This window comes from Phlebotomus argentipes, unplaced genomic scaffold (genome assembly GCF_947086385.1).
Source record: "Phlebotomus argentipes unplaced genomic scaffold, Phlebotomus argentipes genome assembly contig_15, whole genome shotgun sequence".
Taxonomy (NCBI): domain Eukaryota; kingdom Metazoa; phylum Arthropoda; class Insecta; order Diptera; family Psychodidae; genus Phlebotomus; species Phlebotomus argentipes.
This window is the reverse complement of record NW_026776181.1, coordinates 8,414,743-8,435,724: the sequence shown is the minus strand read 5'-3', so window position 1 is coordinate 8,435,724 and position 20,982 is coordinate 8,414,743. Positions and strand designations below refer to the sequence as shown.

The 20,982-nt window shown below is 39.4% G+C and overlaps 2 protein-coding genes across 5 annotated transcripts; one reads left to right on the top strand and one right to left on the bottom strand.

Annotated features, from left to right (window-relative positions):
• Nucleotides 1-41: 41 nt before the first annotated feature.
• LOC132262793 (zinc transporter foi) lies at nucleotides 42-6,127 on the top strand. 3 transcript variants are annotated; one of them, XM_059762209.1, is made up of 6 exons: nucleotides 42-356; nucleotides 2,058-2,718; nucleotides 2,784-3,054; nucleotides 3,445-4,356; nucleotides 4,652-4,920; nucleotides 4,992-6,127. In XM_059762209.1, the coding sequence occupies exons 2-6, from the start codon at nucleotides 2,350-2,352 to the stop codon at nucleotides 5,172-5,174; spliced, it is 2,004 nt and encodes a 667-aa protein (XP_059618192.1). In that variant the 5' UTR covers nucleotides 42-356; nucleotides 2,058-2,349; the 3' UTR covers nucleotides 5,175-6,127. The 3 variants fall into 3 exon arrangements, with proteins under 3 accessions (XP_059618192.1, XP_059618191.1, XP_059618193.1); XM_059762208.1 differs by lacking the exon at nucleotides 42-356 and adding an exon at nucleotides 994-1,388; XM_059762210.1 differs by lacking the exon at nucleotides 42-356 and adding an exon at nucleotides 1,428-1,674.
• Nucleotides 6,128-6,577: 450 nt separating this feature from the next.
• LOC132262792 (RB1-inducible coiled-coil protein 1) lies at nucleotides 6,578-20,940 on the bottom strand. 2 transcript variants are annotated; one of them, XM_059762206.1, is made up of 16 exons: nucleotides 20,607-20,940; nucleotides 17,434-17,973; nucleotides 15,641-15,849; nucleotides 14,612-14,900; nucleotides 14,335-14,542; nucleotides 13,773-14,269; nucleotides 13,512-13,698; nucleotides 13,249-13,441; nucleotides 12,940-13,183; nucleotides 12,650-12,878; nucleotides 10,376-11,418; nucleotides 10,142-10,316; nucleotides 9,940-10,077; nucleotides 9,619-9,733; nucleotides 9,238-9,551; nucleotides 6,578-8,328 (listed from the first exon to the last, which is right to left on the bottom strand). In XM_059762206.1, the coding sequence occupies exons 2-16, from the start codon at nucleotides 17,499-17,501 to the stop codon at nucleotides 8,227-8,229; spliced, it is 4,011 nt and encodes a 1,336-aa protein (XP_059618189.1). In that variant the 5' UTR covers nucleotides 17,502-17,973; nucleotides 20,607-20,940; the 3' UTR covers nucleotides 6,578-8,226. The 2 variants fall into 2 exon arrangements, with proteins under 2 accessions (XP_059618189.1, XP_059618190.1); XM_059762207.1 differs by having other exon boundaries at nucleotides 6,578-7,706.
• Nucleotides 20,941-20,982: the final 42 nt, after the last annotated feature.

Below are 20,982 nucleotides of genomic sequence, written 5' to 3'. Positions count from 1 at the left end.
TGGCGCTGTCAGCCGGGAAGCGTGGTGTGACTCTGTGAACACGCGCGGCGCCACTGGCGACAGATTTTCTCCTCGCGATTTTGACAGTCTAGGTGAGATTTCCAGTGAAGAAAATTCATTTTCCGCATGAAAAGCGGTTGTTATCTTATGAGAAAGTGTGGATCTGTCCATATAATAGAGTGTTGTGCGCGAGATCAGTCGGAATTCACTGGATTTGTATTGGAAATTAGTGCCATTTAAGGTGTTCCATTTGCACCGTGAAAGAGTTGCAGAAAAGGAAAGTATCCCTGAAATTCTCCCAATAAGGGAGGATTTTCATCTGGGAGAAGCTGAAGATTGCCAAGGCGGTGTTTTGTGTGAGTAAATTGGGCTATTTCAAGAGAAAATTGTACACAAAAAGTCTCCATTCAAACGCCGAAATTGACGTGCTGAAAGCATGACAAATTGCATGAAATTTAATTCGCCATGAAACATTCTGAAATTTATCCTGTTTCTCGTGAAAGCTCTGTAGTGTTTCATCGATGTTTCAAGGATCCCAATACAACGCAAAAGCTCAAATTACAACATTTTCAGTGAAAATATGCTTTTTTGTGGTCAATTTATGGGTTCTTCAAGCAATTAGATATGATTAGATAAGATTGTTGAGATTGGCTGAATTTGACTAATAAAAATTTTGATTTTAAGTCTCAAGAAATATCCTTAAGAAACTTACATGTCCCCTACAAGGAATTTAAAAATATATCTTCATTATCACGTAATTTTTAGTGGGTTTTTCTTTGTCTGATTCTTTAATTGACTGTACAAACATTTAATTTCCGTCCGCCCTTAGTTGCCCTTAGAGGCCAGCAAGAGTTCCAATATTATCACAGTGATTCATGCGCCGCTGGTAATTATTTGCCTCTAGAATATTCCGCCACTGAACGCTGCGTCGGCTCACTAATGCCGCTGATATAAAAGCTTGGCACTATCGCTCGCCTAATGGCATTAGTGTGTGTGATTCTGCAAAAAGTGGACGCTCGCGAAATAGCAGGCGAGTGATGAAGTTGAAGAATTTGCAGAATTAACACAACGGCAGCGTATTGGAGCCTTCCAACACGATCGTTTAACGAAAGTTTCACGAAAGCATTCCTCTTTTTGCCCCCAATATTTGCACAGCGCCGCTGACGAATTCGTTAGACGAGCCACAACATTCCGGTCTCCCACACGCTTTTTCGACTGTGATCGATTCCGTTTTTGGAGAAATCACACACGTAAATCGAATGTGATTTTCTCGCCTTATCAGTGCTTTTATCTCTGGTGTGCAAGTGACAAAAAAAGGAGGCGCATGTGGCAAAAGAGTTCATTACAATTGAATTAGCAATTAAGTGGAGCAACAGAAGTGAGAGAAGGTTCGTGTGGGCATCGCAAATTGGAAAGAAGCAATCAAAGTCAAATCAATTTTGCCATATTTGAGCATCAGAGTGTCTGGAATTTATTGGATCCAGAGACACACATGCTTAATTGATTGCCAAATTTATTATATTTCACACATCTCATCGGCAATTCTGCATGCATCACACAGTTGATGGTTACATTGTGAGAAAGTGAATTTCGAAAAATAGATGGTGGCAAAGCGGAGTTGAAATTAGGCTTGCTAAATTAAGAAAATTGTGTGGCACACGCTCATTTCCACTGGTGGGTCTCTTAGTATCGAGGGAAGTGATTAAAAACGGTTCCAGATAAGGGCCACTTAATCAATTGCCTACTACAGTTAGGCTCCATTTGGGCCAACAATATGGTTTTATGGCTTTCTATGACGAACTGAAACTGGATTGTCGACTGTTCGTATAAAATGTCTTTTATAGAATCGTGCACATTGTGCATATTTTCACCAGCATAGAATGCAAAATGTGGAGTGGAATTAGAAAGCAAGATTCAATGTTTGGCGCGAGGTCACTTGTAACTCTAATAGGAAGTCCTTTAACGCTCTGAACACTGTTGGAACATTTCTTTATCACTTGAATAAATAACGTGTTCTCGACAGTGAAAATGGTGACAAATGACACTTTTCTTTCCAGTCTTACTTGTGGTTCTTTGCATTCTACGTGAGAACAAATGCAATTAGTCCAGAAAGTGGCAAGGAAGCGCGAGGAGGTATCATTTGAGAGGACACGATTGGCGATTCGCTGGAGTAAAAGGCAGCTAAATACTCCATAAAACACGTGGAGCGAGAGAGAAAGAGAGAGAGAGAAATCATCTCGTGGGAGAGAATAAGTGATTTTATCAGTGGAGGAGGCATTGGAGAAAAGTACTGGAAATTACAGAGAAATATCAAAAACTTCTGGGAGCAACTCTGAGGCAAGCAGAACAATGTCGCGACATTTGGTGGCGGTTTGCGTTGTCTGTCTTCTGTGTGCTGATCACATGCCGTGCAAGGAGCATGTCGCTGATCTCACACAACCTGAACTACCGTCTCACATATCACAAGACTTTCACGACGCTCCTCGTGCTGTCGCGAAGAGGCATGCGGCGATTCATCATCATGTTGAGGAGGAGGAGCATGATCCGGGCAGGAGCTTCCTGAAGCAGATTTTCAAGAAGTTCGGCAACGAGAGCGACATGACCATGAGTTTGGCGGGTTTTGAGAATATGCTGGAACAATTGGGTCTCGTGAAGTACCTCCAGGAGAGGAATTCAGTTGCAGAAGCAACTGTGGCAGCTACAAATCCAAATGATTCTGTAAGATTATCAATGAGAGACGAGATGTTGTTGTGTCTCTAACAGGAATTTCTTCTGTATTTCAGTGCATTTCCAGTGAAACCCTTGTGGAGAGATTATCACGTGATAAGATATCAAAATCCAGTGAGGAATCTACTGAGCGGCATAAGAAGGACACTCTTAAACTCACCGAAGTCGATATGAAGGCAGTTTTCCCCATTCTTATGCATCATCTTGTGGCGAAACCCACCTCAATAGAGAGACTTGGTTGTCTAACATCCGAGCAGTTTATCACTGATCATCATCCGCACACAGAAGCGGACAATTTTATGGCAGTTAGTGAAGATACAACTTTAGGTGAGGCATAACAATGTTCAAATAGTCGATTTGTGTATTCCCAACCTTGACCGAAATAATCCTACACGCGACAATCTTAAAGAGAGGAAAATTCCTCCGTGGTATTTTTGGAGTCCCCGCAATATTGGTTTTCATAGTGATTGTCTTCAACCTCTAAACGTATCGATTAAACAAGGGGGTTGTGTATAATTGTACTTGACTTACGGAATTGGAAGAGGAGCAACAGCGTGAAATTTACCAATCAAATTCGCATAATTTAAATTTAGAATATCCAAACTTTATACATTTTGATATCATCTGTACGGAAAAGTTTTCAATTAATAGGAGTTTGTGCATCCTTGAAAGTGAGGGAATTGTTATTGCTATAGTGCCTTTATTCTCCTTTTTCAGTGTGGATTTATGCGTCTCTCTCGATACTGGGCGTCAGTCTATGCGGCCTCTTGGGAGTCGCTGTTATACCATGCATGGAGAAGAAGTACTACCATCACGTGCTGCAATTTCTCGTGGCTCTGGCAGTGGGAACACTGTGTGGCGATGCTCTGCTGCATCTCTTGCCGCACGCCATGATGAGCATCTCACACCATCACCACGATGACGGCGGCGAGGATGATCACACGACTATGACGCTGAAGGGACTCGTGGCGGTGATGGGAATTGTCTTCTTCTACGCCACCGAGCGTGGGCTGACCATGATTGCTGAGTGGAGGAAGCAGCGTCAGAAGAAGGAGAAACCACCGTCACGCGTGCGTGTGATGCGAGATCCGGAATCGGCGTCGCTCAACAATGCGACTGGAGAGAAATTGTGCAAGCACAAGTACAGCTCGTATCCGTATTGCTATGATGAGATCGCCATGGAGACGAAGGATGACCATCACTTGCACAACAACTATGAGAAGCCGGGATCGCCGAGTGGGCAGAAAGTGCCGCAAAGTCGAAAGCACAATTCTGTGCTGCCGTTTGCGCGACCACAGCCTGAGCAGCAGCATCAGGAGGCGCTGATGCACAATTACACCATTTCGTCGGCATTGAGTGAGAACCACAAGGAGGCGACGGCGGCTGTGGCTGAGAAGCCCGAGGTGCCGCCTGAAGAGGTGCCCGCGCAGCCCGTGGAGGAGGCAGCTAAGAGCGAACCGCGCCATGAGCACAAGTACACGGTGATTCTGCGGGAGCATGAGTCGCAGCATCACGGCCACTCGCACACGCACGGTCACGTTCACTCGCCGCCCAGCTCACTCTCGTCCGTGGCATGGATGGTCGTAATGGGTGATGGATTGCACAATTTCACCGACGGAATGGCAATCGGTGAGTGTGATGTTCTTCATATCAATTAAGCAGTGGCGTGTCGGTCTCTGTGATCGGACAGACTGACAGCTATAAATGTTGATTAACCCATTGAAACCAATATTGTCCCACTCTCATGATCACACAGTATTAATTATTTGATAGGGTTTTTCTCACTGTCAATCAATTGAATGTGGACGTCTGTCTTAATCTAGATAAAGGATAAATTGATTGCAAGGGTGGAAATGACATCCTTGCACACTTTGATTGACCTGCATGAAGAGAGTCTTCTAATCTAATTGGGTTGAATTCACAGGAGCGGCTTTCTCCAACAACATTGCTGGTGGATTTTCAACAGCAATCGCCGTGTTTTGTCATGAACTTCCACACGAGTTGGGCGACTTTGCTGTGCTACTGAAGGCGGGAATGTCTGCCCGCCAGGCTGTCTACTACAATTTGCTGTCGTCAGTGCTTAGTTTCTTTGGTATGGTGTTAGGTGTCTTCATTGGTGACACTCCTGAGGCTTCCGGATGGATTTTTGCTGTTGCCGCTGGGATGTTTCTCTACATCGCTCTCGTGGATATGGTATGATGATCATAAATTGCACATTTCCCAGTGTTTATCACTCATGTGCTCATGTTAATATCTTTGCACAGATGCCGGAACTTACATCGTCTCATCAGGAGAAATGTGCTGTGTCCACGTGTATTCTGCAAGTTTGTGGAATGCTGGTTGGCCTCTGTGTAATGTTGCTGATTGCACTCTATGAAAATGATCTCAAGAGCATCTTCACAGCTGATCACGGTCACTCTCACTATCATCACCATCATCAGCATTAGGAAGGGCTGCTCTTCTATACTTTGGAAGCGGAAAGAGAGTTAGAGGATGAAAAGTTTGGGTGAAACAGCAGCAGGAGAGCATATTAGGTTTTATAATTATTTTTTAGAATTGAGAGAAGAAGTAGAATTTTACAATTTTTATCTTATATTTTGTCAATATATATATATATACATATAACATGTAATTTAGGTAGGGAAAAAAAGATAGAGAAGAAGGAAGGAAAGGAAATTTACAATGCAAAAATGAGACGTAGATTTACGTGGGTTTTACACGGAAAAACAAAAAAAAGAGACCATCAATAGATCTTCTCAGTCAATTAGGAAGCAAGGAAAAGAGCGAAGAAAATGATAAAAAATCAAACAGGAAAAGTGTTTTGATGGTTCACTTAAAGGTATTTTTGTTTTGTGGATTTTGAGAAAACTTAATTTTCCATTAGTTTTAATGTAGAATCCAACTGATTTTTTTTCTTAATTAACACTCAGAAACAGAAAACTTAATGCTATATGACAAAGCTGCCAATTTGTTTAAGTTGAAATATTTAACTGAAGATTGTATACATATTTTCCTCTGTTGGCAAACTTACAGCACTCAGACAGTCATGCAATTAGCCTAATTATTTAATAGTTACTCTATATAAACATACAATGTCAGTTGAATAAAATCATCTCTAAAGTCAGATTAAGAATTTTGTGATTAACTAGGAAAGACTGCTTCAAAATCGACGACACAATAACAAGAAAGAAAAATGTTGGAACATTTGGAATGTAATTAAAAAGAAGAAAAAAACCGTACCAAAATTTTCACCAGCTGCAAGAGGGGAATATTTACGGAAAAGTGTCAAATTCTCACCTAAGAAAATCAGTGTTAGTGTAGAACGAAAAATTGCTCGTAATTTTTTCAATCATTCAAGATGATGAAGATGAAGAGGAAATAAAATCTGTGCTGAAAATAACTGACTTATTTTTAGACTAAACTCACCAATGCGCGAGGTCGAAGACTTCATCAACCTGAGAATCGCGCGCTGTTCGCAAAGTGTTCCATTGAAACAGGGAAAGTTTGTATAAATCTCATTTTATTTCTCTCACTTTCGGATTTTTTACATTTTTTTTTTGTTGTTTTCAGTTACATCACTTCATCATGTCCTAGATCACTTCCAAAACTCCCGTCCAACATTGTCCTTCTTTTAGTAACATTTAAACTTTCTTCTTTAAAATTGGATATAAAAATTACTAAGAATACATTTTATTGTAGTTCTATTTAATCTCTGCATCTCTCAAAATTTGCCTTTACTCTTTTTTTCATTGAAATTTCTCAACATTTTCTGTGTATTTCGTATTGTGAAATTTCTGTTTTGTAATCCTTGAGGTAATTAACGAATTATAGTTTTTCTCAATTTACGTCATTTTCTCTTTTTTTTTTTTACTTGAATTCGCAATTTTTTTTTAAGTTTTCTTTAATCGTCACTCAATGTTATTATTTTTTTGTATTTTCTCTGCAACCGCTACAAATACTTAAATGATCTGCAACATTTACACTGCTCTGTAAACTATTCACTCTTCTTTTTCTCGTCTATAGAAAAAAAACCTTTCTTAGTGCAACACATAGTTTGCATCTGCATTTTTCTTATCAGTATAAGTAACATTACATATCTTTTTTTTTCCTTGATTTATCTAAATCTCTTCCACTATCTTTTGCATTTCTCTACGCAAGAATTCTTATATTTTTTCTGCTTTAGTGGTGAAAAGCTCGCGACATTTTTGCATATCAAGTTAGTGTGCCAGCCAGAAAAATTTTGAAAATATACAGACAGTAAAGGAAAAAAAAACATCTAAGCAAACATCCATATCACACTGTGACTATTCAAAGTAAAGAAACACAAAATAAGAAGACCAACTTTGGGTGAAAATCTAAGTCCTTTTTTAATATCGCAAAATGAAGGTGGCTTTTGAATTTTTTTTGTTTGTTTGTTTGTTTGTCTATTGAACTGTAACGCATTTGGATGGTATCGAGTGATTGTCTCTCTATGAATTGTATTAGAATATTTCAAAAAGTTTAACAAGAGGAGAAGAAGTTTATCATTTTATTTAGTTCACAATTGCGTATATTTCTTTTTTTTAAGATCTGTAGAATTCTTTTATTTAGGGAAAGTTTGGTATTCTTTCATTCTCTAATCTCTAAATCAATAATAATAATAATAATGGTATTTAAGAAACAAAAAGTGAATTTTTTTTTCTTCAAAATTACAATAGAAAGTCTGTTATCAACTTTGCAATCCTAACTTTGAATTGACCTGAATTTTTAGTCTTATTTCTATTTTAAATTTTTTTTTTCATGTAACTCGTAAGAATTCATTTACTGATGAAAAATTATCTCTTTTCTTTTGACATTACTATTTCTTTTTCTTACTTCTTAACATTGAAACATGGTACAAAAGTGTAATTATGAAATGAAGAGTTTTCTTACAATTGCATTGGCGTCAAAAACGATTCGATTAGCGTGAATATTCCAATACTACCACCCCTTGAAGGTCTCTGAAATTGCAGTTTGAACTTCAGTTTTAAAATTCGATTTTTTTCAAAAACAAAGTATATTTTAATATTATAATGTTTGTATTATGAAGAACAATTCTATTGTTCTGGTTATTCATTTATTAAGGGGAATATGTGAATGGGAAGAGTAAAAACAAAAACAACGTTGGGTGACTATAAAATGTTTCAAAAAAAAAAAAGAAAAAATTAGGTATTTAAATTAAATTACATATTAAACTGAAAAGCTGAGTAATGTGGAAAAACAGGCATGACAATGAACTTTCTCCCATTTATAATTTCTCCAAAATCGTGCGAAATTGATAATTTCTACACATTTTTTTTTACAGACTTTGAACTGTGCATTATTAATTAGATTTTTGCTGTCACCCAACAATGAATTTCTCTACTTTTGCTCCACAAAATTCACATTACGCTTACGATGTTTTCATCTCTATTCTATTCTACGGGATGCTTTGACAATTCTGTCTTTCTATTCATTTGCAAAATGTTGGAATCGTTGGCTTTATTGGGCACTGTTTTCGCTGCCGTCTTTTGATTCTAATGACCGATATTCATCTGAATCTTCTTGGTCGGACATCAAATGGACAAAAATTGGATTTGACACCTGCATAATAAATGTAACGTCTGAATAAAAGGGAAACGGAGTTGAAGAGAAAATAATCCCAAAAAAAAGGATAAATTTATGCATGCGATTTTCAACTGATTATCCATTCTCCACAGATATTGAATGTTTTCCGTGGAGAAACAACAGCAAAGTCATGAATTTGTTCCCCGTGTAAAGCATGAAGAAGGTTAAGCGATCAATAAATATACTTTGATAATGCAGGCAACACAACAAATTGAAATTGATTTTCATCTTCCCTTTCTCTCAATCATGCTTAAAGAATAATAATTTAATTGAAGAATTTTCCCCGCCGGTATAATTCTACAAATACATCTCAGCCCACTTAAACACCATTACTCAGTCTTCAACATGTACAAGAACTCGAGATTCTTCCTTCAAAATTGATATGAAGCCCATTTTGAATGTTTGGTTATTAGCTTTGAGAAGAATATTAGTAGAAAAATGATTTAGCACAACACAAGCGCGCCATTGCAAAGCTGTAGTCCAACTAATTGTTAATACTTCACTGGCTCTCTCTATATGTGTTTCAGCAAGCATAGCCAACGACATGTAATGAATTAGAGTTAAAAGCTACTTCCATCTTTCCCTCAAATACCATTAGAGATAAAGTTTGTCTACCAGAATAGTAAGATTCTATATTATATTGTATTATCATGACGATCTTATTCTTTCACTGAATCAATGAGGCACAAAAGAGATAGTTAATTGGTGAAGCCTCTCTCGCTCTCTCTCTCTCTCTCTCTCTCTTCCCCAGCTCCTCAGCACGCACACACACAAGAGTAGCAAATGAATTCTCACATTCTGCCCATTGTAATTTGTCTCATGTGAAGGGAAGAGTTACATTCGAAAATGTTGGTGATCACACTTAATGCCAAAATGATCGCCTACCTCACTGGCGTTCTCCACGGCAGCCTCGTCCTCCTCGCTCACGCTAATGTAGCGGCAGCGCTGGTCAGTCAGAGACACCGGCTCATCCTCCTCAGTCACGCTGATATTCCGCTCCTTGTACGCACTCTTCTGCTGCGCCTCCACGCCGGAATCCACCATGTCCTTCGGCGAGCTCACATCCTCAATCAGCGTGTCGAGGCATTCGGTCTGGGCAAATGAGTCCATCAAGTGTGTGGATGTCTGCGCCACAGAAGAGCTGCTCGGCAATTCTGTGCTCGTCGATCGACTCACAGCCACACTTCCCGACTGAGACACTGAAGCAATATGATAGAACACAAATTATAACATGAAAAACATGGGAAAAATTGTGGTGGAACTTACAGTCAAGCCTTCGAGAAGCGCGTGAAGAATCCAATGGGAGTGGAGAAGATGATCTCGGTTCCACTTTGACACGATAAAATTTAGTTCCCTTGCTGACTTTGTATCGATTTTCATCCTGAAAAGAAAGGACATTTAGACATAAAAACAAAAGGAACATCAATTGCAAGAAACAACCATCGATAGCAGAGCAAAAGTCCAAGATATTGTAAACATGAAGGGCTCTAAGAGTCCAGATGTCTGCTAAGTCAAGTTCACTCCACTTTTGCCAATCTAATCTGTACACTAAAGTGATAACAGTGGAAAAACAGTGCGATTACTCACCTTTCTCGCCACACAGAACTCCTTCTCGATCACCCTCGCTATCACATGTGTCACAGTTGGAGTTTCATTTGCCACAGGACGCGGCAGTTTCAAAGTGTTATAGCTTTCCCCATGCAAGAAGTAAAGAAGTGACGCTTCCTAATAACGAATAGAGGAAAGTGATTATCATCTTTTCTGGCAAGAAACACTGCATAAAACTTACTTGAACAATAATATATTGATCGTGAGCACTATTCCAGATGACAAGCACCAAATCTCCCTTCGAACACGTTGTAACACTTATCAATCCTTTGCCAAATGAGCTGGACGACATTTTCGACCGGGCACCACTCCTCGACATCTGATCAGGACTCACTGCTGTGCTGTCAGGAGTCACTCTGTAAGAGACAGAGGGACTTTGCAGGCACTCTCAAACTACTCACAAGTATTCACTTACACTTTCAGTGCTGCAAAAGACGACTCCATTTCCAATCGCTTTGACTTCTCCACTTCCAATTCCTGCTCCAATCGCGTCCTGTCCTTCTGCAGCGAGTCCATCTTCTCCTTGAGAGCGCACACACTGTTCGTGTCGTTTGGATCCGGTTCAGTCAAATTCTGAATGGTTTCGCGCAACTTATTGATATCCTTCAGCAGTTGATCTTCCCTCTGACGCATCATCTCCAATTGATTATCCTTATCCTCGAGAATACGCTTGTACAGATCATACGTCTTCGATGGTGACTTTGGAGATCCACTCATGAAAAACTGTCCCATCCCACTTCGGCTCTCCCAGCGTTGCCTCTCACGATCCGCCCCCGTCTTTATCGCCATCCCTCGCTCAGCCATCATCTCCTCCCTTGTATGTTGAAACACAGCCTCATGCCCTGACATCTCCAGCAAATCCGGTCGCTCAATCTTCTCCAGACTCGTGTCAGACGGAGATCTCTCGATGCTCGTCATCAATTTGTAGCGTGATCTCAGTGATTCCAGCTCAGACTTGTGATCACGCGTCAATTTCTCCGTCAGATCTTTCACGAGTTTCTCCTTCTCCACACTCGCCTTCGCCTCGCGCGCCTGGTAGTCTTCAGTAGCATCCATGAGATGCTTTACTTTCTCATTCATCTCCTCCACGATGTTCTCATACCTCTTAAGTGCCATCGTGTGCTCCTCCTCCAGAGTCCTCCTCTCATTTTGCAATGTCACAATCGTCTCATTGCTCGTATCGAGACTCTTCTTCAAGTCATTCAACTCTAATTCATGATCAACAGTGCGCTTTATGAGCTCCTGCTGATGATTACTTGTCTCCAACTTCACCATCTCCCACGCAACATTGAGCGACTTCAATTGGGCATGTAAATCACTCTGCCCACTTGCAGAATCATGTCGTATGACTTTCAGTTGATCCCTCAGCACATCTATTGTTGACTGAGACTGCGTGTAGAGTTCCTTGAAGAGAGTCTTCAACTTTTCCACTTCACACCGCGTCGTTCCCAAGTTCTCCTGCAATTGGAGCGAAAGCAAACAATCGCTATTACATCAATTCTCTTGCAAATTTCTCTCAATCACCTATGCATTTGGCGTCAATGAATGAATTTATACATAAAAAATAAATAAAATTGGTAAAATTGTTAGTGTGCTTCAAGGATGAGCAATGAGGACAAGGACTAGTGGAATAGGACTACTGCATGTGCTGTTTCAGGAACATCGATATTCAGTCTTCATGTATGGGCCACCAGCGTCAAATTTCCATTAAGCCTACAAATTCTGCATTAGAATCAATTGCCTAAACACACTCCATAGTTTGTCTACAAACAGGCTTAGAAATGGGAATTCGAGCAAAGAAATTTCGCGTTTCATTTTAAAAACGTATATATAGAATAGAGGATAAATGTCATTGTGCGGTGAGAAATGATAAATAAAGAAATGTAAAGCCTAAGTGAGCAACTACACCTACAAAAAGATCAACTGGCAAACCAAATATATTTAAAAGAAAATCATAAAAATGCTGAGAAATATCATCATCTCCACTGGGAAGGCAAATGTGGGAATTTCATATATGTTCCAGTTTCACAACAAAATTTGGAATATCTGTGAAGGTATGTAAAACGTATTTGGTGAAAAGTACCTGAAGCAACTTGATAACAGTATCACAATTATGATGCTGCTCTGCACAATCCATTTTCCCCTTGTCATCATCCGGTGTGATGATATTGTGTGCCATTCCATCAAGACGATCACTACTCAAGCTCGATGGCAGGGATTCGTCAATGTAAAATTCAGAATTTATGAATTCACTATCGAATGTTGATTGAAAATTGCCATGTTGATTGCTATCAACAGACACCAGTTGGTGGCCCAAACATTTCCCATTGTTTCCACTCTCACAATCCGCAGAATCATCTGGACTCTGTGTTGATGTCGACACTGAATTGCCATCTGAGTCATTATTGCGGGACGGTGATGTTATTTCAGGAATTGAGGGTAATGTTGAACCCGTCGAAAAGGTAAGGGAATTATTGCTGTCGAGACTTTTCATCGAACTCAACACGCTGAGTTTGTTGAAACGGGGATTTTTCTTTGATGGAATGGACAGTGAGGAAGACTATAGATAAGATGGTTAATGATAGAGATATTGTGCGATTAGTAAAACCCCCAAGAAACTCTGTACAACATCCAAGCGCATAACGTTACACAAATCTATCGCAATAGCAATTCAACAATCCAAACTCACCTCAGTCAGAGTCTCAATTGTCTGCATCGCCACCACCTCAGTCGATGTGCTGATGCTACACATTTCTGGCTTAGAAAGTGATGTCATAACTGGAGCTTGAGACGTTTGCGTCGACGTCGCAAGCGTTGTGTATGCCTGAAGACTCCCAGTGGTCGATGTTCGGCGACGATCGATGGGACTCTGACCAACTTTCTCAAATTCCTCCGTGTCTGTTTCGCTCTCGAAACCCCTGCAATTGTAAGCAATTCCTCTTAATCACTCGCTCAGCCACACCTTGTCAATCAACTCACCTCTCATAATCCTTCAAATGCGAGTGCATATCGAGAATTTTGGGCAAATCACTCGTTCCCACACCCATACTCCGACTTGTCGCTGCACTCGACAGATTCCTCGCATTTTCACCGTCATACGCAACGTCCTTCTCTTTGCTTTTACTCCCAGATCTTGTTGAAAAAAAATCTATCACAGCACTCAAATCTGGAAGTTCGATTTTTGATCCAATGTCAGGCAAACAAACGGACAGCTCACTGATATCTGCAAAACAATCATCGCATTACTTCAGTTTCCCTGTCGAATACCTTTGGAGATGTGTTACGAACCATTCTTTGTTAAGCCCGGGAGACTAGAATCAAACACTGATGGGGCTTCTGTTGCATATGACGGCGGCATGTCGTCCATCCCAGGAAAGAGCGTGCACAGAAAGTGCCCCTCGAACATCGACCAAAACTCCTGGCGACGCATAACTTCATCATTGTAAATTGTCATGAGATGACACGCCAAATCGGAAGCCCACTGAAATCACCAGATATTTGTCGTTACTCGTTTTTCTTTCTAACCTAATAAAGCGTTCAGAATAATTTACCAATAAAAAAGCGCTGGAGAAGTTTCTGCGTCGAACCACTTCAGTAACAGCTGTTACATATACACTCGGAGCTTGGTGGATTTGCTCAATAATCCCCATGTGTTTCTGAAGTCTTCGGCAATTGCGGTGAATGAAAAGTAATTTGCTATCTATCTCATACATTCGATTCTCTATGTAAATTATGAATCTGTCGAGGAAGAGTGCGAAAAAGGAATGATTAGTCAATTAACACATCACACTCCACACACAAGGCGATTTTACTTAAGTCTTTGCAGTAAATTGTGTCCAAGCTCCGACTTTGCCCGTGAAATTCTCGATCTAATGTCTCGCAGTTGCTTGTGATTCTTCCTCATCACAATCAATTGATTCTTGTGGGAGACACACAAATCTGGCAAAATTGACGTATCTCCCAAATTGTTGGCTCGTGTTTGATTTTGCTGGAATGCCTGAGCCAATTCACTTTGCTCCTTCACAATGTTCTTCACATCGAACATCAACTTCTCAAGACCACTCAAGCGATCCTCCAATCCCTTGATCAACTTCATATCATCCTTCTGGGCAGCCTCAATTGCATTCTTCACCTCAGCTTTTAAGTTCATCATCTCCTTCTCGTCAAATTGCTCCAAACTCTTCACACACTCCGCAGCCATTTTCCTCAGTGAAATTTGATTCTCCTGTGCAGAAATCCATTGCAACAGTGTCGTCACTTTTTCATCTCTCTTATCATCCACATTTTCACTCCGCTCCTCGCTGTTCCTCTGCAAGGGACACAAAACAAAGTCAGTTCGATTACAGAGGGTGGCTTTCAATCAATTTTTCTCACCGCATTCATTGATTCCGGTTTCGAACTCTCTGGCGCAGCTTCGTGTGTCTTTGTACTTGCTGCCGACGCGTCATCCGACTTGTCATTCCCCTTTGGAAACGAGTCATTCTCATAAAATTCATCAAAGGCATGAAAAGGCTTCTCTGCATTTTGGATCAAAGCTGGAAGTATCGGAATATTCGACAAATTGTCCAAATCCTCATTGAAACTGCAATTAGACCAAATAAACAAAGTTCAGCACTCAACAAATCGAAAGACTTTCATGTGATCTACTTACTGTGAGAGACACTCCAAGTATTCTGTGCGCCTCTCGAGGACTTCATTGAAGACATTCTGGAAGTCATCGCATCGCTTCTTGAATTCCTCCGTGAGATCCTCCATGTTGGCTACAACAGCCGCCCATCCTTGCTGCTGCAAGTGCTGCTCATGGACCAGCTTTTCGCATGTGCGCGTCTCTTCTCTGCCCAATTCATAAATATGCTGCGCCAGCTGCGCTCTCTTCACCACCGTATTGTAATTTGCCGGCAATGATAAGCAACGTTCCACTTGATCCTTCAAATCCGTGTCTGAAATTGCAAATTTAAATCCTATCAAGGATCTCACTCAAACGAGTTCAACACTTAGAAATAACACCTTCTCTATCTTATCACAAAATTAAACTGTCTCCGTGCGTTTTGCGTATGTCGAGTTGGTTTTTTTTGTCTTTCTCCTATTTTGTCTATCTTCGTCACAAAACAAAAACGCGTGTTATCATTTGATAGATGTAAAAATGCCCAGAAATTAGGTCACACTCATTGAAGATTTCTATTGCACGATAATAAAGTCCTTATCAACTTTTTTTTAATACCCATTCAAATACTTTCCTGGTTTCAATGCGTAAAATGCGTAAACTCCTCATTTTATTTTCAAGGCGAAACCTTTTTTTCTGTCCTGTTAACAGTCTGTACAGGAACTTAAAATGCACGAGGTCACTTCTTTGCAGACAATGACTCACGCAGCAAAAGGTTCTTGTTCTAATCGCAATATTATTGATTCTGAAAATCCATTGTTTGATTGAAAATACATAAATAAAAAACACCCCGACACATTATGTACGCCAAAGTGGGATGCATGTGTGTTCAAAACTGATTCATTATCAAGAAAATTTAACCTCTGGCGCGCGTTGGAAATTAATTTGTTTAGAAACCCTCAATATATTTTGCAATTTCATAACATTGACTATGAAAATGCCTTGAAAATCAAATGCAAATTTCATATATTCGAATTGTAGAACAATTTATGTAAGCTGCTAAAATAAAATACTCACCTGGCTCTATACTTGGCCATGGTTGGAGTGAACTTTTCGATTCTATTATATTTGTGCTAAACATAAAAATGGGGTTCGTATCAGTCCCACCTAAATAGCTGCAAATCCGATTCTGAGGAAGAAGCATTTCACCGCCACTGACCAGTAACACTTGACTTGCGGCTGGTATGTGATAATGCGTTTCAATCATTTCCTTCAGATATTGCACACTGAAATTAAAAGGGAAAAGGAAATCAATGTTAATTGATTAAATACTTGTAAATTCTGGGATTATTGAGGCCTCGAAATTGCCTTTAATACTCCATTCATGCGCATTCTAAATACTTTCAGAAGTAAATTAGTGCAGGAAAACAGTAGGTAAACAATACAATAATTCCCTCATTGATGTTTATATTAATTTTCCCATAATTTCTCTTCACGTTCACCTCAATCAGTCATAGCAGATTGTTTGGAATATCACATACAGTAGACATCAGAAGAATTAGAGCGTTGTCTGTCCCTAGTTAATTGCGAAACACTGTACTTTTCACACTCTACAAAGTATACAAAATGTCCTGTCTTATCTAATCGCATTTCTTCGCACATGAAAAATCTATTCCTTCATCACACAAAGAGGTAGTGAAATCCAATTTCAAAATATTTCTCATTCTTCAAATCAGTCATTATTATCATGTAACTTTTCTGCGACTTCAGAAAGAAAACGAGCTTGTCACATACGTACACACAAGCTAACATCTTGACATGTGCAGCACACGAATGTAGAAATATTTCCGCACTGTTTTCTATACATTGAACAAAAATTTGACGCAAAATCAGCTGAGTTCATCGTTATACGAGAGTGTGCCAAGGAGAATGAGTAAAAAGACGGAAAGTATAGAGAAAAAATACACGATATGTCGGAGTATTTAAAACTCACACGAGGCATCTGCGAGAGAGATTATACATTTGTGTGAATTTCACTCAGTTTATCGCATGATGATTAACCCATGCTTATTACATCAGATTTTATGATAATGCTTCTGACAGTGCGACACGTTTTAATCGAACGCCATGCTCAAGAAGCATTTTCATCATTTCAACGCAAGAAATGGAAATCATGGCTAAAAATACCTGCATAAACATGAATTATTAAGTGAGTTATTGAAATAGAAATAATAATTGTGTGTATTCACTTCGCGAGGTGAAAGTGATTTCAACCATTTTCCGCTATAATTTTTCGAGAAAAAAAATATTCTTCCCGAGAGATAAAAGACTGCACAAATGTTTACATTCACATTAGAACCTTCTTTATCTTGAACTGCACACAGTAAGATATTAGCAAATAAACCATTCTCAGGTTATTCACATTTAGATGAATGAGGATAAGATTATAATAATCCTTTTTCTGTCTCTTAAGTTCCGTTTGTGTCTCTCTTATCTGCTGTGACACACAAAAGATCACGATACGAAGAATTAATCACCCTTGATCCGTGATATAAATTGTTAAATTGACAACATCTAATTATTATATGCTCTTCAGCATTGTACGCAATATGCGGAGGAAAAATGCTTGCGAAATTTTACACGACACTCACACAGTAGTAGGAAAAATCAAACTCTTAAGCGTGCCTCTTCATACTAACCTTGGCAATTACACTACTACTACTAATCCACAACCACCAACTCAATCATTTGCCTCTATTTGCCAAAGAAGCTCATAATAAACAGTTCACTCATTCAGTGAATGATTATGCCAACTATTAAATTAAGCAAGGGCCTCAAAAACTTGCAAAAGAAACAAGAAATTCACTCACTTTTCGAGCGCTACACCCATATCGAATGTAATCATTCGACCAGTATCCACGTGGAAAACGTACAGCATTTTTCTGCCGTATTTTCTGCTTCACAATTCCTTGAAGTAGTGTCACTTTGTTTGCTTTCCTTTCTCAACGGTCACCTTCCTATGTGCCAAACACACTCTCAATGAAAGGGGAAATTCATCAATTTCCTCGTTCTCTCTCCAGCTGTATTTGTCTTCTTTCTCTTATCAATATTCCTCTCCCTGTGTCGCCAAATTTTAAAAATCATGCGCTTTGACAGTGACAAATCTCTTCTATTCTTCCTTCAACTGACGACTTTCCACTTTGGCGAGAATCAAGAAATCCACCATCCTTGCAGTCTTATGTCACTTATTAGACGCTCTCCACATCGCCTTATCATCCAATACTTATCTCTTGTCGCCGATAAAACACGAAGAATAAATGAATCCTCGTTGTGAGACGCACTGATCCAATATGGATATTTAGAAATCACCTTTCTGCCTTTTCTTTCCTCCACTGTTATAGATTTCTCATCTGCAAAGAAAGAAAAAGTACGCAAGAACAATTAGGTTTCTGTTTTTCTGTTATCGTGAAAGCGTCAATTTTTTGTTGAATGAGCTAAAAATACGACATTTTGACTCATTCGTTACGCCAATTTTTGAAAGAATACATCGTACTGAACATATGATTCACAATCTTCAGTTTGTGTAAATTCTCTTCATAAACTACTGGTAAGACGGAATAGATACAATTGTGGTATAAATACAAAGTGTATTTAGGCAAAATCAACGCTAATTAAGATATTCATCTCACTCCAATACATTCGCAAACCCATTGTGTGTCTCAACACTCATAAATATTTCGCAATTTCGTCTCAAATTAAATAATGTAATCCGATTTTCACGAATTGTTAGATTCTCCCAATAAAGTGCGTCTAACTTTAAGTGTGATAGTGTGATTATACAGCATGGATCACCACAAGTACATAAGTTGGCTTAAAGCATCATAATGCTGGCCTTGAATCTTTTTTTTTGTCATGTATTCAAGAAGCGTGTAGTAAATAGTGGTTTTTGTTAAGTTTTGCGATCACCAAAGAAATCAAAATATCGAAAGACTTTCGCCAATTCATATTCACACTCTGAATAAGCTCAATAAGTTCATTGTGAGCCTCTTTACTCATTACACATTAAGCTATCTAATAAATCATTTACATAGGAGACTCACACACGCGCAAGCATTTTAGCCAAAAAGTGTTCTAACGTCAGAATAAAACCAGTCGAACTACATAGTATCAATTTGCGAACAATTTACTGGTCATAGAACCTTTTCACATCGGATGTTCAATGACAAGAGTTCATCAACATTGCCAGAGACTGCAAAAAAACCTCAAAATCGTCTGAATATAGATAAGTAAACAGGTAAAATCTCATTATTACTCATCTTTTTCATTCGTCATCTACTCACAAAGATATTAAGGAAAGCTAAAATAATACTCTTTACTTGAGTTTAGCCAGTTCAGCGAACGAAGCGCTCTTTTCTCTGAAGAAAGTGGACAAAAGCAACCGAGGGAAGGATTTCAGTCGGCTCTAATGGACTTTTTCTCTACCTTTTACTTCTCTTCTATCGTCTTCCGTCTTTTTCCAGGAAACAACTTTTGTGATAACAATATTTCTTCTTTTGTACGACTCGACCACTGAGAATATGAAGGCATGCACGCTCGTTCCTCCCAAGGTGCAGATAACACGAAAAAAGTAATTGCTTTTAGAATACGAAATGACAGTACCATTTCGAATAGGGAGAAAACAGACCGAAAAAGAGGAAAGGTTCTTGCATTTGCATTGAAAAGTAGAAAATACAAAGATACTTAATTGATTTCAATATACATTTATGATAATTTAAACACATTGTCAAGGTTAAGCATAAATTCTATCAATTTTATAAAATTTCTCAACATAGAGAAGAGCTGGGAAAATGAAAACAGTTTTTTTTTCGTGTTTTACTGTAATCCTTTGATGAATTAAATTAAAATTCTATAAATTGTTGGTTCAAGAAAACGATATGCTTTTGATTTACAATAACTCAGACCCTATAAGACCATTGAACTCTGATAATACGACTGCATTTTGATATTTTTGTGACGGAGTTCGGATCAAGACATCTCTAAAAATAAACTGTCTTGTAAGAAATGATTCTATAAAATCAGAGTTACGGCAGTTCAAAGGTTTACCACAATATTCAATTCGCTGTCCGAAACAGCCCTGCTCTCCCCTATGTGCTTCACAAATTTCGTACAAAGCGCTCTTTGCTAGACACGCAGATATTGATACACCTTCTTCAAGGCACACCCGGAAGACGGTTTTCTCAATGGTCAAACAAGAGAAGAATTCAGCGAGTCTCTCTATATATACGAAATATTAGTATCAATCTTTGTGCCCACTTTTTTTTCTTGAGCTTTTGAGTGTGTTTTTGCCGCTCTCTTTTGATTTGGATAAAAATTGCGGAAGTGGAATTCTGTGAGCGTGTTTTTGCGCACTTTCTTCGAAAACAAACTTGAGGAACAGGGAAAACGTCTCACACTCGCGAGTGGAAAATTGGCATATTTGTGCTGAAATGTGAGGCGAAATATTAAAGAATTGCGAATTGGGGATGAAAGGAGAGAACGAGTTGCTCGCGATGGCTTTGCGATAGAAGACGCAAAAGTGTAAACAACACGAGCCAGACGATGTCAAAGTACTCAGAATTCTCTATAAAATGTGTGTTTATTTCTGAGGATCTCGCAAAATGACACACGAAATGTGTCACTTCGCGAGGAACCAACTGGTTCCTCGCGCTTATTTGGTGCACACTCGGGAGAGCTTTCGGCAGGCCCAGAGTCGCAAAATGCAACTCCCTCTCGCTCCGTCCCTCTCTGGGGAAAACAATGGGAGCCCAGAGAAAATGGACGCGATTCGCCCGACCGTCGTGAAAGCCCCCGCGCTGAGTTTCGACGAAAATATTTCCACGGGGAGGACGTGAAAAATAGTCCGCTTTCGTGGTGGAGCGGCAGCACAAACAACACAAAGAAGAGCCAATCAATATTCTGGCTTGGCCATAGGCAAGACGTCCGTCCACCATTGCAGCCATTTCAATGCATTTTCATGCAGTTTTCCCAGTACTTTTCCACTCACCAACTATTCCGCCAACTTTTCACAGATCGTGTGAGCTCTCCGCAATCGCCATCAGTCAGCTAAATGGCAAAAATCTGAAGCATTCATTCGTTGCGTAGTTTCATCGCAGTAGCAAAAAAGTATCACAAAATTCATCTATTTGCCATTCAATTTTACACCCATTTCCCAACACAGAAACACACCAATTGCGTCTTCTATTTTCACTGCACGACTCCCTGCTCACTTATTTACAGTATAAAATAAATACTACACATTGAAAAACACTAAAACTGAATTTCTTTCTGTATTCCGTATTCCTTCAAGTGCCTTTCTTGTCTGAAATTTTTCACTGAACTGAGGAAGATGCTGTCAGCTGGCTGACTCCGTGAAGTTAGTC

Bases quoted from the DNA above. Each gene is read 5' to 3' on its own strand.
- LOC132262793 (XM_059762209.1), top strand. From the start codon at position 2,350: ATGTCGCGACATTTGGTGGCGGTTTGCGTTGTCTGTCTTCTGTGTGCT. The intron at 4,357-4,651 runs GTGAGTGTGATG...TTGAATTCACAG, and splicing joins CACCGACGGAATGGCAATCG to GAGCGGCTTTCTCCAACAAC. The intron at 4,921-4,991 runs GTATGATGATCA...ATCTTTGCACAG, and splicing joins ACATCGCTCTCGTGGATATG to ATGCCGGAACTTACATCGTC.
- LOC132262792 (XM_059762206.1), bottom strand. From the start codon at position 17,501: ATGCTGTACGTTTTCCACGTGGATACTGGTCGAATGATTACATTCGAT. The intron at 13,184-13,248 runs GTTCGTAACACA...ATTGTTTTGCAG, and splicing joins CCCGGGCTTAACAAAGAATG to ATATCAGTGAGCTGTCCGTT. The intron at 9,552-9,618 runs GTAAGTTCCACC...ATATTGCTTCAG, and splicing joins CGCTTCTCGAAGGCTTGACT to TGTCTCAGTCGGGAAGTGTG.